Consider the following 16656-nt stretch of genomic DNA (forward strand, 5'->3'; position numbering starts at 1 on the left):
TGAGAAACCCTGAAGTGTCTTCAGGATTCAGTGCACAGAATCAGCCCCAAGGACCCTGTGGTTCTGCAGTGAGAAACCCTAAAGTGTCTTCAGGGATCAGTGCACAGAAGAAGCTCTCAGGTGCCTGTAGCTCTGCAGTGAGAGTTTCTGAAGTGTCTTCAGGATTCAGTGCACAGAATCAGCCCCCAAGAGCCTGTAGTTCTGCAGTGAGAGTTTTGGAAGTGTCCTCAAGGATCAGTGCACAGAATCAGCCCTCAGGTGCCTGTAGCCCTGCAGTGAGAGTTTCTGAAGTGTCTTCAGGATTCAGTGCACAGAATCAGCCCCCAAGAGCCTGTAGTTCTGCAGTGAGAGTTTTGGAAGTGTCCGCAGGGATCAGTGCACAGAATCAGCCCTCAGGTGCCTGTAGCTCTGCAGTGAGAGTTTCTGAAGTGTCTTCAGGATTCAGTGCACAGAATCAGCCCCCAAGAGCCTGTAGTTCTGCAGTGAGAGTTTTGGAAGTGTCCTCAGGGATCAGTGCACAGAATCAGCCCTCAGGTGCCTGTAGCTCTGCAGTGAGAAACCCTGAAGTGTCCTCAGGGATCAGTGCACAGAATCAGCCCTCAGGTGCCTGTAGCTCTGCAGTGAGAAACCCTGAAGTGTCTTCAGGATTCAGTGCACAGAATCAGCCCCAAGGACCCTGTGGTTCTGCAGTGAGAAACCCTAAAGTGTCTTCAGGGATCAGTGCACAGAATCAGCTTCCAGGAGCCTGTAGCTCTGCAGTGAGAGTTTCTGAAGTGTCTTCAGGATACAGTGCACAGAATCAGCTTCCAGGAGCCTCTAGCTCTGCAGTGAGAGTTTCTGAAGTGTCTTCAGGGTTCAGTGCACAGAAAACGCTTCCTGGAGCCTGTATCTTGGCAATGAGAAGTTCTGAGGTGTCTTCAGGATTTGGTGCACTGAAGAAGTCTTCAGGACCCTGTAGCTCTGCAGTGAGAAGTCTTCAAGGTTCTTCAGGATTCAGTGCACGTGATAATCTCCTGGGAGCCTGTAGCTCTGCATTGAGAATTGGTCCTGATGAGAAGGGTAAGGGCTTCCATTGCTGGGCTTTAAGACACTAGGAGTCTGGGCTCAGAGCTCCTGTTTCTCTGAACACACACCAAGGCCTTTGAGCCTATTATTGCCTTGATCTCATGCCATTTAAAAAGATATTTTATTGTTCAAAGTATTGCATATGTTCCTCTCTTTCCCTCTTTTAACACCCTTGATCCCTAAATACCTTATAGAATAAAGTAAACTAACAAACAAAATAGGAATTGACCTTCAGATTCAGAGAACAGAGTGATAGCTGTCAGATGTGAGTTGGGGTTCAGGGACTGGGTGATAAGGGTAAGGAAATTAAGCAAAAGGGAACAAATCCTCATATACAGACACAGATAGCAGTATGATGATTAACAGCAGGAGGATGGAATAGGGGAGGTACAAGAGGGTAAAGCGGGAGAGAATGGTGATGGAAGGAGACTTGACTTGGGGTGGTGAACACACAATTCAGTAAACAGATGATGTAGCATTGTGTACCTGAGATCTGTGTAATTTCATTAACCAATGCCACATCAATAAACTCAATAAAATAAATAAAACTACATAGAAAGAAATCACTAAAAATTGACACTTATAACGGCTCTAGTTGAATGGCAGTGTGTATCACTCCTATTATTAGACATAAAATCTCCCAATGTGGTGGATTACATAGTGATGTCCACCTACTCACCATCTATTCTGTATAGAGTAGAGAAAGTGAGAGAGTCAGCTATTGGTTAAATTTTTCACAAACATGTTCAAAATTAATTATTGATAGAAGAAAAAGCTTCTGGCTATTACTATCAAATCTATTTATAGCATTTAATGATGATCCCCAGCATGACATAATGGTGATACTAGATGCCCAGTGCATAAAACTCATGCATTGAGTGGGGTGGGAGGACCCTCAGCCTGGCCTGCATCCTCTCAAGTCCAAGAGCCTAAGCAGGCAGGCGGACTTCCCTCTCATAGTCTGGGACCCTCATGCCTTACCACCCATCTGCTCACTGCTACTTACAGCTCAGCTTGCTGCTTCTTAGCACTGCTGAAGGCAGGACAGGCTCCCACCACCGCCTCTGTGCTCACCAGCTGTGAGCCCCATATTCTACCAGTTGTTTCAAAGTTTGGTCAATTTGCATATTAGGGTTTTATTATATGAAATTTAAATGTCTTTGCAAATAAGATATCTATTTATGCTTACAACAACCAAAATGTTAGGCCAGATAACTGTATAAAATTCGCAACTCTTTTGGCTAAGTCTTTGTTTTCCTTTACTTCCAAATCCTGTGAACATTGAAAACAAGTCCATTTAGGGGCAGCAACCTGAAAAGACCCAAGAGCAAATGTAACAAATAGCTTTCTTTGCTACACAAGCTTTGTTCAAATATTTTTATTTTTTCTTAAAAAAAAAAAATATGTTGTGCCGGGACCGGTTTGGCTCAATGGATAGAGAGTCGGCTTGGGGAGTGAAGGGCCCCGGGTTCGATTCCGGTTAAGGGCATGTACCTTGGTTGCTGGCATATCCCCAGTAGGGGGTGTGCAAGAGGCAGCTGATCAATGACTCTCTCTCATTGATGTTTCTAACTCTCTATCTCTCTCCCTTCCTCTCTGTACAAAAATCAATAAAATATATATTTTAAAAAATATGTTGTGATTTTAGATGATATTCATTAAACATTCTGCATTGGTGGGTTGAACTAAATGGTATAAAAGGTCAATGGCACAAGAGCAATGCAAGTGCATATTTATGCAAATAAAATGATAAACTAGTTACACTATTCTTTGAGGGCCCAGATGAAGGGACTCTGATATCTAATAAAAAGTGAAGACCTAGACAGGATAGGATACCTGTTCCTATTCCTACATAAAACAAAGTACTAAGGTATTCAAGGTGTTCAAAGTCCTATTAAGAAATAAAGGAAGTCTCATGGCCAATCCTAGAATCCTCAAATTAATTTTTAGTTTCTTTAGAAGAAAGAGAGAATCAATAAATTAAACACCCTTATAACATAAGGTTTCTGCACTATAAATTATGCTAAGATGTGCAACTTCTATTTATTTATTTTTATTTTCTCACTACCATCTTTTCTTTCTTCTTTTCTTTTTTTTAGGTACGGTGCATCTTGGAAACAAATCTACTTTAGAAAAATCTGAGAGTAAAAAAAGTAAGAGTGAATAGATTTTGCTTGCTTTTGGTGTAGAAATGAGTTTTTAAATACCAGAGTTTCATCATCATTATTATTTCTAATACTGCGGTAGGTAGAATGATGGCTTCTCAAAGGTGTGCATGCCCCAATCCCTGGAACCTGTTATCTTACATGGCAAGTAGACTTTACAAATTTAATTTAACTAGGAACCTTAAAATGAGAGAGATTATCCTGGATTCTCTGGGTGGCCCCAATATACTACCCTAATCCTTACAATGTGGAGAACCTTTCTTGGCTCTGGAGAGAGGGATAGTGATATGGAAGAATGGTCAGAGAGGTCCTATATTCTGGCTCTGAAGATGGAAGAAGAGAATAGGATATGTGGGTGACCTTAAGAAGCAGAAAAATCAAGGAAACAGTTTGTCCCCTACAGCCTCCAGAAAGGAATGAAAGTCTGTTACAAACTGGATTTTAGCCCAGTGAGGCCATGTTATAATTCTAATGCACATGAATTGTAAGGTAATGAATTTGTATTGTTTTAAGCCCACTATTTATAGTAAATTGTTATGGCAGCAATATTAAAATAATACAGACTTTGGTTCTTAAAAGTGGGTTGTGGCTATAAAACATTTCTAAAAATGTGGCAATGGCTTTGGGCAGTGGTTAGAGGCTAGAAGAAGTTTAAGTAGAATGATTAGAAGAAGAAGAAAAAAGCCTAGATTGCCTTGAGCAGTTTGTAGAAATGTGGATGCTGAAGACCCAGGGAGGACTCCGAAGGAAGAAAGACATGGAGGAGAACATCGATGTTGCCTCAGAGAATTCATAAGTTATCCTGAACAACACAAGTATGTACAAACATGGTTAAAGGTGTGAGGATGCAGGAGGTAATAAAGAATGTGTTTTTGGAAACATGAGGAAGAGGAGTCTTATTATATAGTGATAGAAAGTGGAGCAAAATCCTGTCTTGCAGATATATGGAAAGCAGAACTTTCTGGATATACACTAAGGAGGTTTCTAGATGATGAAGATGAAGCTGGTTTCTTTTTTGCTGCTTAAAGTAAAATGTGAGAAGAATAAAATAAACCAAGGGGAGGAGAACTGCTCAACAAAAAGAAATCAGGATTTGATGATTTGGATTTTCTTAGCTTACAAAGATTACAAAAGATGTTAAAATTGAGATTCTCTGTCAGGTTAAGAGTGCTCTGTAGAATGGCTGAGAGTGTGATTGAACAACTTTTTACTAGAGCCTCAGAAGCAGTGAAAGATCAGAATATTTAGTCACAGAAAGGTTCTTTGATGAGACTAAGCATGTAACTCATAGATCTCAGCCATCTCAACTAAACTAAAATATAGATATGTGATTATATTGGAAACATCTGTGGAGGAGCCTCTTGTGGAAACACATGGGGATTGAGCAAATCCCCATGACATACATGGGAGACCTATAAGGTTCTTGAGAATTTTATACCAACAGAAACAGAGATGTCCATGTCTAGTCCTTGGAGCCTCTAATCTGTCTCTTTACATGGTGAAAGAGAGTTTGAAAATGTGATTAAGTTAATGAAATGGGGCGATTATCTGGTTAATCTGAGTGGCCCCAGTCAAATCATGTAGATGCTTAAAATTAGAAAAACTCTCCTGCTGTGCAGAGAGGGATTTGTATCTAAGGAATAATAATTAGAGGTGTAATGTAGCTGTGTTTGAAGATGAAAGAAGAAGGCAATGAGTCAAGAAATGTGTGCAGTACTTAGAGCTGGAAAAGGTAAAACAAAAAAACAAACAAAACAAAAATATTTTTTTTCTTACTATAGCCTCCAGAAAAGAACAAAGCCCTGTGGGCACCTTGATTTTATGCCAGTGAAATTTTAGTCAGACCTTTAGGATTATGAGATAAAAACCTGTGTTGCTTTAGACTAAGTTTTGGGGAATTTATTACAGCCACATGAGAGAACTACCACCTTTCATAAGATTAAAAAAAAAGAGAGGATATTTTACCTCTAAATGATTATTTTACATATTTCGAACCAGCAATTTATATGTTTTTAAATGCTCACATCCTTGTTGCTTTTTAATTTTGAAATCTATGAATTTTTTTGGATATCTTCTCAGATTTTTTCTGCCCAAGTATTAACATATTTAGAATTATATTACTTATCTGAGTTAATCTATTTATAGTGTTACATTTCCCTTATTTTAATCCGTATATTAAGCACACATTTTGCCAATTTAACAGTAGATACTTTTATTTCATTCCTGTTTTAATTTGCATTACTATAATTTTTTAGTGTAGTTGAGCACTTTTCACTGGTTATTGGTAATTTGTTGCTCTTCTACAAATGCCTGGTATCTGTCTTACCAGTGTTGCTACTATGTTGGTCATTTTTTTCCCATGCTGTCCAAGAATAGGTATCCTATCTAATAAAGAGGGAATATGCTAGTTTACCCTCACACCATCACAAAGATGGTAGTGCCCACATTCAGTAGGAAGGATTATGCTAATTGACTTCCCCACCCTAAAGATGGCAGCACTTATAGCTATGGTAATAAGGAGGCAATATACTAATTGATTTTCCTGCCCTCAAAGATAGCAGCACCCACAAGTTGGCAGTACTCAATCCCTTCAGCCCCGCTGGGGCATACCTACCTCTGGAGTCCCCAGTTGCCTCAGCCCCCAAGCTGCCCTGGGCCGGGATGAGGTGCAGGCAAGCTTTGGATGTTGGCTGCCCAGCTGCCAAGGGCCAGCCCGAGGTGCAGGAAAGCCTCAGATGGTGGCTGCTCAGCCGCCCAGGGCTGCCCAAGGCTCAGGTAATCAGGGCTGGCTGAAGCTTCTGCTGCCTGCAGTGGTAGCAGCAAAGGTTTGAAGGGGGATTGCATTCCCCTGATTACCAGATCACCTCTGAGGGCTCCAGGACTGTGAGAAGGGGAAGGCCAGGCTCTGGTGCATGAATTTTCATGTACCAGACCTCTAGTGTTAATATATTACATGTTGAATTTTGCAAAGGTGTACTGTTAATATTTTGTCTTAATGTTAATTTTTAGGTTTTTAATTGTATATTTTTTTCCTAAAGAAGTTTGAAAAGAGTCATTACAGAGAAGTGTATGGACAGGAGGAGATGAGGTCATAGAGTTAGACAATCAGAGCATTGGATATAGCTTTTGACAAAGGGCACACCATTGTCAGACAGTAATAGTCCAGCTAGCCATGCAATTTGAAGATTGCCCTAAAGTTACCTGAGCTCCACTTTCAGCTCTGGAGAAAGCTGATTTGGAGAAGAAATCAGGTAAAGCCACAGAACACATATATAAGGCAGACCCCATCTCAATTGGGTTACCCCATCATTATCCTCTCTGCCACTGAGTCAGAGCTCAAACAGGAGCTGCATGCACAGTGTTTGACTTTGTCTCCAGCTACCTAACTGCAGTGGACTAGCATAGCTGGAGAGCTTCCTGCAGAACACGACAGCACCTCTGTGTTTCATTGTCATGTAAGAATCAAGGGGGCTGACTGGATTGGGAGTTAAGACAATTTTTTGTTGTTGGTGTTGTCAATCCTTACACAAAGATATTTTTCCCATTGATTTTTAGAGAGAGTGGAAAGGAGAGAGGGGGAGGCAGAGAGATAGAAATATTGATGTTAGAGAGATACATCAATTTGTTGCCTCCCGTGAGTCCAACTGGGGCCTGGATGAACCTGCAACCCAGGTATGTGCCTTTGACCAGGAATCAAACCTGAGACCTTTTAGTGTACAGGCCAATGTTCTACCATTGAAGGACACTGGCCAAGGTGGGAATTAAGACAATTTTATTGATGCCTGGTATCTCTGGTAAAGCATTCTGTTTGGTGTGAGATTTGAGAAGTAAAATCTCTGGTTATGTATCAAAAATGCCACTGAAAGAAAGACTTTGAAACTCTGGAGATCTGTGGAATAAAGTTTTCTAAGTAGTACTTCTATGTCTTTATAGAAACAAACCCAACTCAGGAGGAAGTTGTACATGTATAATTGTAAAATGATATAGACTGAAGAATATTCTTTTTCAGGGACAAGAGAGCACAAAGAAGAAAGTGTGAATTTTCAACCTGAAATATTTCCAGTGACCTGTGGGGAGATAAATGGCATGTTATATATTAAGGAGTTTGAACAAGGTGGGTTTTATAGTCTACTTTAATTTATAATACCTATATGAAGAAATCTTATATAGTAATGGAATTACCCTTTGTTCAGGGAATTGAGACTCCACTGTGGCCTGAAAGAAGGAAGGGATCCCTAAGATGATATTTTTATACTTTAAGAAATGGTGCTTATTAAGTGCTCACTTCCACATGGAAGTGTCCATGAGAATAGCCAAAGAACCAAAGAGAAGTGAAGGAGAATTAGTCTATGAGAGGAAAATATTTCATATTTTACTTTTTATCAGATATAAAAGAAAAGAGGCCTTCAGTGCCCACCTTCATATTCTATACGCCTTCTAAAAAATATATTTTATTGAATTTTATAGAGAGGAAGAGAGAAGGATAGAGAGTTAGAAACATCGATGAGAGAAAATCATCGATCAGCTGCCTCTTGCACACCCCCTATTGGGGATGTGCCTGCAACCAAGGTAAGTGCCCTTGACTGGAATCAAACCTGGGACCTTTCAGTCCACAGGCAGATGCTCTATCTTCTGAGCCAAACTGGTTTCGGTTCTATATGCCTTCTAGATAATCATCACAGGATAGGAAGTTTGATGTAGTGAGAAGACCACAGAATTTAGAATCAGAAAATATAAGGCCTGGTCTCAACTATGCCAAGAGTGACTGTGTAAAGAACATTTCCACCCAGCTAGTGTTGCTCAGTATTTGATGAACCAGGAGGTCATGGTTGGGTTCTAGGTCAGAGCATATGCCTGGGTTGCAGGCTTGATCGCAAGTTTGGGGCATACAGGAGACAGCCAATCAATGATTCTCTCTCATTATTGACGTTTCTATCTCTCCCTCTTCTTTTCTCTCTAAAATCAATAATATTTTTTTTAAAAAAGAACAGTTCCTGAGCCTGAAATTTCTTTTTTTTTTTTAAATATATTCTATTGATTTTTTACAGAGAGGAAGGTAGAGGGACAGAGAGCTAAAAATATCAATGAGAGAGAAACATTGACCAGCTGGTTCCTGCACACCACCTGCTGGGGATGTGCCCACAACCAATGTATATGTCCTTGACCAGAATCAAACCTGGGACCCTTCAGTCTGCAGACCAACACCCTATCCACTGAGCTAAACCGGTTTCGGCTTGAGCCTGAAATTTCTAATCTAAAAATAGGATAATAACAACAATAACAACAAAAAACTGCCTTGTGGTATAACATTGAGAGTTAATTTACATCATAAATACAAAATGTTTTGTGATTTTTAAATTATAAAGTTTTACAATAATTATCTATTATAATAAGCTTCATATGAGATTTCTCTTAATATGGTCAGTGAATACCAATTAACATAAATGTTTGCATCATAACTATTTTTTAGACAACTTTCCTGAGATTTAACTCATATATCACTAAATTTACCACTTGCAGTTTAGAATTCATGCTGGGATTTTTCTTTGTTTCTTTTTATTTACTGTATAAGATTATGTAACCATTATCAAAATCTAATTTTAGAACATATTTTTGTTCCCCACTAGAGGAAACACCATGTCTCCCAGTAGTTAATGCCCATTCCAACCTCACCCCATCACCCAACTCTAAGCAACCATTAATCTATTTTCTGATCTATAAACTGTATAATTCTAAGCATTTCATATAAATTAACTCATGTAACATGTGCCTTTCTGTGATTGATTTTCACACACATGATGTTTTCAAAGTTCATCCATGTAGTAGCATCCTATCTAATAATGGAGTAATATGCAAATTAACCATCACTCCGCGACAAAATGGCAGCCCCCATAGCCATAAGATGGTGGTGCCCAGTCCCCTCAGTCCTGCTGCTGGAGTGTCCAGCCTGTCCGCAGGAGCAGTGATTTGTGTCCACACTGCCACTCCAGAGGTGGCAAATCCAGCCTCCCAGATCTACCACTGCTGCAGTGTCTGGGCCTGTCAGCCCCATCGGGGTTGAGAGGGACCAAGCAGTGAGGCTTGATCCACCCCCAGACATGACAGACAGAGCTCGGGCAGCAGGGCATGGAGGCTTCCTTAGCACAGAGGCAGCAGCAAATAGAGCACAGGCAGCAGAGCATGGGGGCTTCCTTAGCACGGGGACAGGAGCATCTCCAGGCCAGGCAGTCAGAGCCCAGACAGCAGAGTTTGGGGGCTTCCTTAGTAAGGTGGTGGCGGGAGCACCCCCAGACCCCACAGACAGAGCCAGGGCAACAGGGCATGGGGGCTTCCTTAGCGTGTCGATGTCACTGAAGCCTCCAGGCCTGGCAGACAGAGCACACTGCAGGGCATTGGCGCTTCCTTGGCATGGCGCATGGTGGAGGCAGGCAGAGAGCAGGGCATGGGGGCTTCATCTCCATGGCTGCAGTGAAACCTCCAGGCCTGCAGAGAGCAGAGAACCGTGGGGAGTGGGCCTAAGCCATCTGTAGGACATCTCCTAAGAGCTCCTGGATTATAGAGGATGCAGGTGGGCTGAGAGACTCCCGTGCACGAATTTTGTGCACCGGGCCTCTAGTTCTATATAATAAAAGGCTAATATGCAAATCAACCTAATGGTGGAACAGTGATTCGCTATGATGCATACTGACCACCAGTGGATAAACGCTCAATGCAGAAGCTGCCCCCTGGTGGTCAGTTCAATCCCACAGGGAGCATCACTTAGCCAGAAGCCAAGCTCACAGCTGGCAAGTACAGTGGTGGTGTCAGGAGCCTTTCCCACCTCTGCGGTAGTACTAAGGATGTCTAACTGCCTGCTTAGGCCCCTGGAGAGTGCACTGACCACCTGTGAGAAGCAGGCCTAAACTATCAGTTGGACATCTCTGAGGGCTCTTGGATTGTGAGAGGATGCAGGCTGGGTCAAGGGACCGCCCCCACCCCAGGTGCACAAATTTTGTGCACTGGGCCTCTAGTTTATTGTATTCCCTTCTTTTTACTGCCAAATAACATAATATTCCATGGTATAGATAGGCCATATTCTGTTTATATATTTATTAGTTGCACTCTTTGGCTATTATAAATAGTGCTATTTTGAACATCCATGTGAATTTTTTGTGTGAACATAAAAATTTGGTATATTTGGGAATATATCAAGACGTAGAATTGCTGGGTTATATGGTAATTCTATGCTGGTATTTATTGAAGAAAAACTAAATTATTTTCTAAAGTACTTCACCAGTTTATATTCCCACTAGTAAAGTCTCAGGGCTCCAATTTCTCTACATCCTTACCAACACTTGTTATTATCTGTCTTTCTTATTACCACCATCATAGAACATATAATGTAGTACCTTATTGTTTTGGTATCAATTTCTCTGATGATTAATGTTGTTACAACTATCTTTTATGTATAACAAACTTTCCACTGAATGATATTTCACAATTATTTTAATGTCCAATCAGGGATAAAAATCTTTTCTCAATAATGACTTTAAACTTAGATTTTTAAAAATGGTATAATACAGCCGAAACCGGTATAAAACAGCCGAAACCGGCTCAGTGGTAGAGCATCGGTCTGAGGACTGAAAGGTCCCAGGTTTGATTCTGGTCAAGGGCATGTACATTGGTTGCAGGCACAACCCCAGTAGGGGGTGTGCAAGAGGCAGCTGGTCGATGTTTCTCTCTCATTGATTTTTCTATCTCTCTATCTCTCTCCCTTCTTCTCTGTAAAATATCATAAAATATATTATTAAAAAATGGTATAATACAGGGCACAGATGTTGCCATGGTGCCATTCTGAGCAGCAGAGATCTCAATCCAACTTGAGTTTCTGCCTCCACACTGACACAAGGCCATCAGAGAGTCTGGCCTGTCCTCTATCTCCATAATTCAATGACAAGTTGCAATCCTCTCATTGTTCAGAATCACTTGCTTTTCCTTGTGATTTTGGAATATTTTTATAATGTTAATTTATTTTTATGCTAATGGTCATGTTTTTTTGTTGCAATACTGTCAAAGAAAAGTGTGCACAAAGCAGGAAATCTCCTTGGAGGAGACTTACAGGATGGGTTTGGAGGTTCTGAAATCTGAGAGGGGAAGCCAGATTCTCCTGCTAGTGATTTTGAGCCTAAATTGGGTGACTCCAGACCCAGTGTGATGGGAGGCCAATGTCTGAGCTCTGAGGACAAAGAGATTTCACTATCAACTTGCCTGGGTCTTACAGGAACCAAAAGAAAGTGTATAAGAGGCCAGGATGGAAATTGGTTCACCCCTAAGGAATTTGAAGAGAAAGCAGGCTACAGCACCTCACATAGTCGTTGGAAGACTCGTGTGCACAACTGTGGGTATACCCTACAATGGCTGATGAAGGTATTCCAGTGATGGAGAGAAGTTATGCTTTTTTGTTATTGTTGTTGTAGTCAAAGATAAGGTCATTATTTTCTCACCAAATATATATTGAGCTATGGCTAGAGCCCCGAGGCTCCTGATTTTATCCTTTTCCCTGAGAGAGGTGCCAGACCCTCAGACATCAGTATAAAGCAGCACATCAATTTGTCAAAAGGGATCTATTGGGGTAGATGCAAGAGCCTGAAGAAGAGAGAGGTCATTCTGACTCAGGTGCTTGCTGACAACTTTAGGCCTGGAAAGAAAGGAGATAGTCCATAAGTGGGCATAAGGAACTCAAAAGCAAGAATGGTGTGAATACCAGAACCACGACTAATGTGGCTCCTTGGGTTGAGGAAGACAGATTATGTATGATATGTCATAATCCATCCATTGGGATTGTTTGTGGAGTGACTTAATGCCAGGTTAAGGAGTTTAAACTCATAGCACATACAATACAGAATCAGGGAATCTCCTGGGGTATAAAATAACATCTTTAAAACAGTATTTCAGACAGCATGGGGCCTGGAAATGACTTTACTATAGTGAACCTACAATGCTCAGCTCCAATGTCACCCCTCTCTGAATATTCCCTGACTCACCTGGTTTGTTACCTTTTCCCTGGGTTCCCTGACCCCACTGTTAAGGCCCGTTTCATAATGTTTTATACTTACCCTTTCATGCAATCCCTTGTTCTCCTAGACCCCTCTAGGGTTTATACACTTTTGTGTGCCCAACATTGTCTAGAGTGTCTGTCACCCTGTAGGTGTGTTGGTTGAATAGCCTTGGTGTAAGGACATAAGCTTGAATGGCACCAGTATGAATGGAAAGAGATTGTGAAGGAGAACCTCTTAAAACTTAGGAAAAAGGCACAAGAGTAGGGAAAAAGTTTGTAAGGGTGAACTGATGAATTCTAGAATAAGTACAGGTGAGGAGAGGGAGGTGGTGTCTCATTTAGACACCTTGGTTGAAGCTTACACTGAGTGGTACATCCAGTAAGAAACATTTATGAGGAGGTTTGAATGCCAGACTCACAAAACATAAACACAGGCTAACCATATACTTGCATCTTTTTATCTTTCAGAAGGGACTACTAGCTACCCCTCCAGCAGAACATGGCAGGTCAAAAAAGGTGATTATTAGTTTATGCAAGATCTCATGACATAACTGATTTTATTATGGTTTCTCAAATGTGTGATTACCATTAAATTTCTTCTAGTCAACCCCCTGCCAGCCATTTTTTTTTTTACACGTGCCTTCAGAGATGCTACTTTGAACATTAGGTTATATACAAGGTCATCTATGATGGTAAACCATTTGAGATTAGGATAATATGGATTCATCACAATAACCTCACAGAACAGTTTTAGCTATATGCAGATGTTGTAAGGGTGTCAAAAGTAAAGCAAACATAATTATGGAATTCATTAGAAAATGTCTTAATAATGTCACAGGATCATCTTAAACTCAGTCCCAGATTTTGTTCATATTTTTATATCCTCTTCCATTATTCAATAAAATATACACACAGTTATAAAATTCTTTCTCAGTTGGAATATTTTGCCCTGTATGGTGGCACCGTTAGGGAGAAAGCTCTTGGGAGATTGATGTAGCTTACATGATGGGCTGACCTAGAAAACTGTTCACTTTGATGCAACCCTTTGCCTCTACCTCAGGGGCTGTGCAGGCCTTCTTTCTACTTATGAAAGTGCTTCTTCCCTCTATGTAAAAAGGCTATGGAGGCAACAAACAAAATATATAATGTGCAGTGCAGATTTAGCAGCAAACGATCTTTTTTTCCAGACTGAGTATGGATGAGAACTTGAGAAGGAGGGGAAAGTGAGAAGTGCCATTCTCATACAATTCAGGTAGAAATGCTGTCCAAGGCTTTTGCTGAACAGGTTGCACATAGCTGTTCACTGGGACTTCATATAATACTAAAAATGTAAGGTCCAGGCCTTTACATTATCTGATGTTCTGGGTCTTTGGAACTACCAGTCCTTGGGATATTTCACCCACTGGGTTTACTGAAGATAAAATATTTTAACATACTTTATTTAGTGACTACTTTAAATAGCAGTGTCTCTACTATTCTCCATGTGTATAAGGTTACTCAATCTGTATTACCTAAAAGAGCTAGCAACCTCCAACTCACATGTTCTATCCTTATCAATGGGTATAACACTTAGCAGCTTCAAGGTTCAATTGCCCCTATATTTTGTGTCTCCTTGATTAAGAACCAAAATGACCCAAAGTGACAGATCTCAGGACCCATTACTACCTCAGTGGATACTCTTTGCCTCCCAGAACTTTTCTTGCTGATGGAGCCCCCAGTTTCTGGAAACTTCAGTGTTGCACTTGGCACCACACAACACATCCCTGTCTCCTGATAAGGGTCAATTGTACTTTCTTGCGACAGCTATTGTGTTTTCAAATAACCTGAAATGCTTAGGCAAATAATCATTTATTATATGTTAATATTAGCTAAAGAGATAGCATGTAATCTCTTTTCCTAAATGAACCAATAATCATTTATTTACTCATTCAACATACAATTGTTGAGTGCATAAACAATGCCCAATGTCCATTGAAGATTGAAATAGTATCCCTGGCCTTAAGGATTGCTTCAACTTTGGTGTCTACCATGGAAGAATAATTTTTTGTTGTTTTTTTCTCAAATAATTTCTGATACTTCCTAATTCATGTATTCTTCCAGGTTCAGAAAAGGTTGTGCATTCTAGATTCTCATAATGGTGGCTTTCTGGGTTCTCACTGGGAATACATTGTTTTACCTTCTAGCTGAGAAGTTCAGACGTATGTAAGGTCTGCTGCCATGAAGGAAATCTCTTCTACTGTAATACTTGTTCAAGCTTCTTTCATGGGGACTGCCACCTCCCACCTGTGGAAACTGAGAGGTTTGTGAGATGTAGCCCCGGCTCCCCTTAGGGCCTTTTCCTCCTGTCATGCACACTCTCCCGGCAGAGTTCCTCCTTGTGTCTGGATGGGGAAGAAGCAGGGTTGAAGGTGTGGGGTCCAATGGTATGATCCTGGGATCTGTTTAAAGACCTGTGAGCTGGAGGGTAATGTTTTCCTATTTCCTCTGTAAGGCTGAGGCCAGTAGCTGGGTCTTTGCCTATATACCACTACTATCCTTTCCAGAACTTTCTCAGCACAGATTCCTGTTCACAGGAGTGGAAATGACAGTGGTTTATGTTCTGTACTTATTCAGAAATGGCAGGAAATATGGACTTTTTGCCATGTTCTCAACTGGTTTATTGAGGCCCAAGAGCCCAAGGGTTAATGCCCAATCTCTGACACTCAGGCCTGGTGGGCAGGGTCCTTGTGCTCCCACCAGCTCAGAGCACACCACTCACTCTGACACCAGCTTCTACACCCTCAACTCCTGTTGCCACCCTTATTGGGAGAAGCGTCATTGGCTCAGACCCCACATGTAGGTCTTGGGGACTCTAGAGTATCCTCTTCAGTCTCAGGTTGTGCCCATTGGCTACTCCTGAAAGGAAAACAGTGGCAGACATAGGAACAATGTCTGTTTCTGGGGCTTTGCCTTGCTCATCTATGCCAAACATCTCAGGAGCCCGTGGAGTTGCACCTTGTGCAGGGTGAAGGAGTTTTCAGGAAATCAGCAATCTGCCAGAGAATCTGAAGTCCTGGCGAGGCTGATGGGGCCTGAGGAGCAGCTGGTGAGTCAAATTCAAACCCCAAGATTGTTCCTTTCTGTTTGCATGTGAGAAGTCATAGGGTGGGAGGAGGGCACCAAAGAGAGTCTGCTCTTCTGACCAGATCTCAACATGCTGAACACTCACCAGAACCTGTTTTCAGAAAAGAAAAAATAAATCAGCCGTTATATGTCTATTTCCTAGAGCCATACCTGTTTAAGGAAACTTCTTGAAAACCAGTGTGTCCATGCTTCTGCTGTGCATGAATGTGGGCTCATGCTCTCTAAGCTGCTTTTCATTCAAATCCTTCGTCTCTTGTAGAAATGTGAGTTCCTCCTCTTGATGATCGAATGCTATTCAGAGAGCAATGTTTTTCCGAATATTCAACATGATAACTATGTGAGTAACAATAAGAAAACATAATTATTGGCCTCCATTATGTTATCTGACCTTGACATGGGCTCTTGTGGGATTGGTGATCTGAAAACCATGGGAGTGAGTACACGAGATGCTGTTTTCTTACTATGTATTTCAGCTGGATTTTATACGAATCCACAGAAGGCAGACATTGTACTGTATCAGAAATCCTCTCAATGATATTCTTTTTTCATCAGCGAATAGAGATTCTTCAATGCATGGCAGATTTTTGGATGCTGAATGAAATCAAGAAGAAGCTAAGTGAGCGGGGTTACCTCAGCGTGATGGGGTTTATGCAGGACATGCGCCGCATCTTTCAGGAACACAGGGCATCTGAAACGGTAAATGGCCTTCCCTGTTTCTATTTCATCTTTTTTCCATTGAGTCGCTTTGCCCTCATTTTTTAGAGTAGGGAAATTTTATACTTTATCTCATCCTATCATAAGCCTATACAAGCAAGGGATCCAAAAGTGAGTGACTTTTACAATTCAAGATAGAGCATTACAGGCCCTGAGAGCTCATTCCTCTCCTGAAAGGCAAGAGGTGCCCATTGAGAACACTGTGTCCTTCCTGCTCAAAACAAACTGATAATAGAATTGCATCCTAAAGTTATACTGTGCTTCTTATCTCTCTCCAAACATTCTCAAACTTCTCAGAAATTTTAAACTTCAGGTTCCTTTGCATGTAAATGAATATATAGTTAACAGACAGGAATAGAAGTGACAATGTGAAAGGAAGATAACTGATTATACTTAGACTCCTGTAATATTTGATATTTACACAGACCTTAGATTACTATTTAAGTTAACACAAAGGCAAACAACCCAAACCAAATGAGTAAGAGTCCCCAAGTATGGTAATTATTTTTCATTTTTGCCTAGATAATCCTATATAATGAAGAGGTAATAGGC

At 41.0% G+C, this 16656-nt stretch overlaps 1 protein-coding gene across 1 annotated transcript in view; it reads left to right on the top strand.

Moving 5' to 3' along the window:
• Positions 1–16656, top strand: part of LOC118709344 — a 197066-nt gene that overhangs the window by 44529 nt on the left and 135881 nt on the right. Inside the window, exons 25-26 of the mRNA XM_045575611.1 lie at positions 121–1059; positions 3165–3218. Of these exons, the coding sequence (XP_045431567.1) occupies positions 121–1059; positions 3165–3218 (993 nt within the window). The remainder of the gene's footprint in view (positions 1–120; positions 1060–3164; positions 3219–16656) is intronic.

This window comes from Pipistrellus kuhlii, unplaced genomic scaffold, assembly GCF_014108245.1.
Source record: "Pipistrellus kuhlii isolate mPipKuh1 unplaced genomic scaffold, mPipKuh1.p scaffold_m20_p_7, whole genome shotgun sequence".
Classification (NCBI taxonomy): domain Eukaryota; kingdom Metazoa; phylum Chordata; class Mammalia; order Chiroptera; family Vespertilionidae; genus Pipistrellus; species Pipistrellus kuhlii.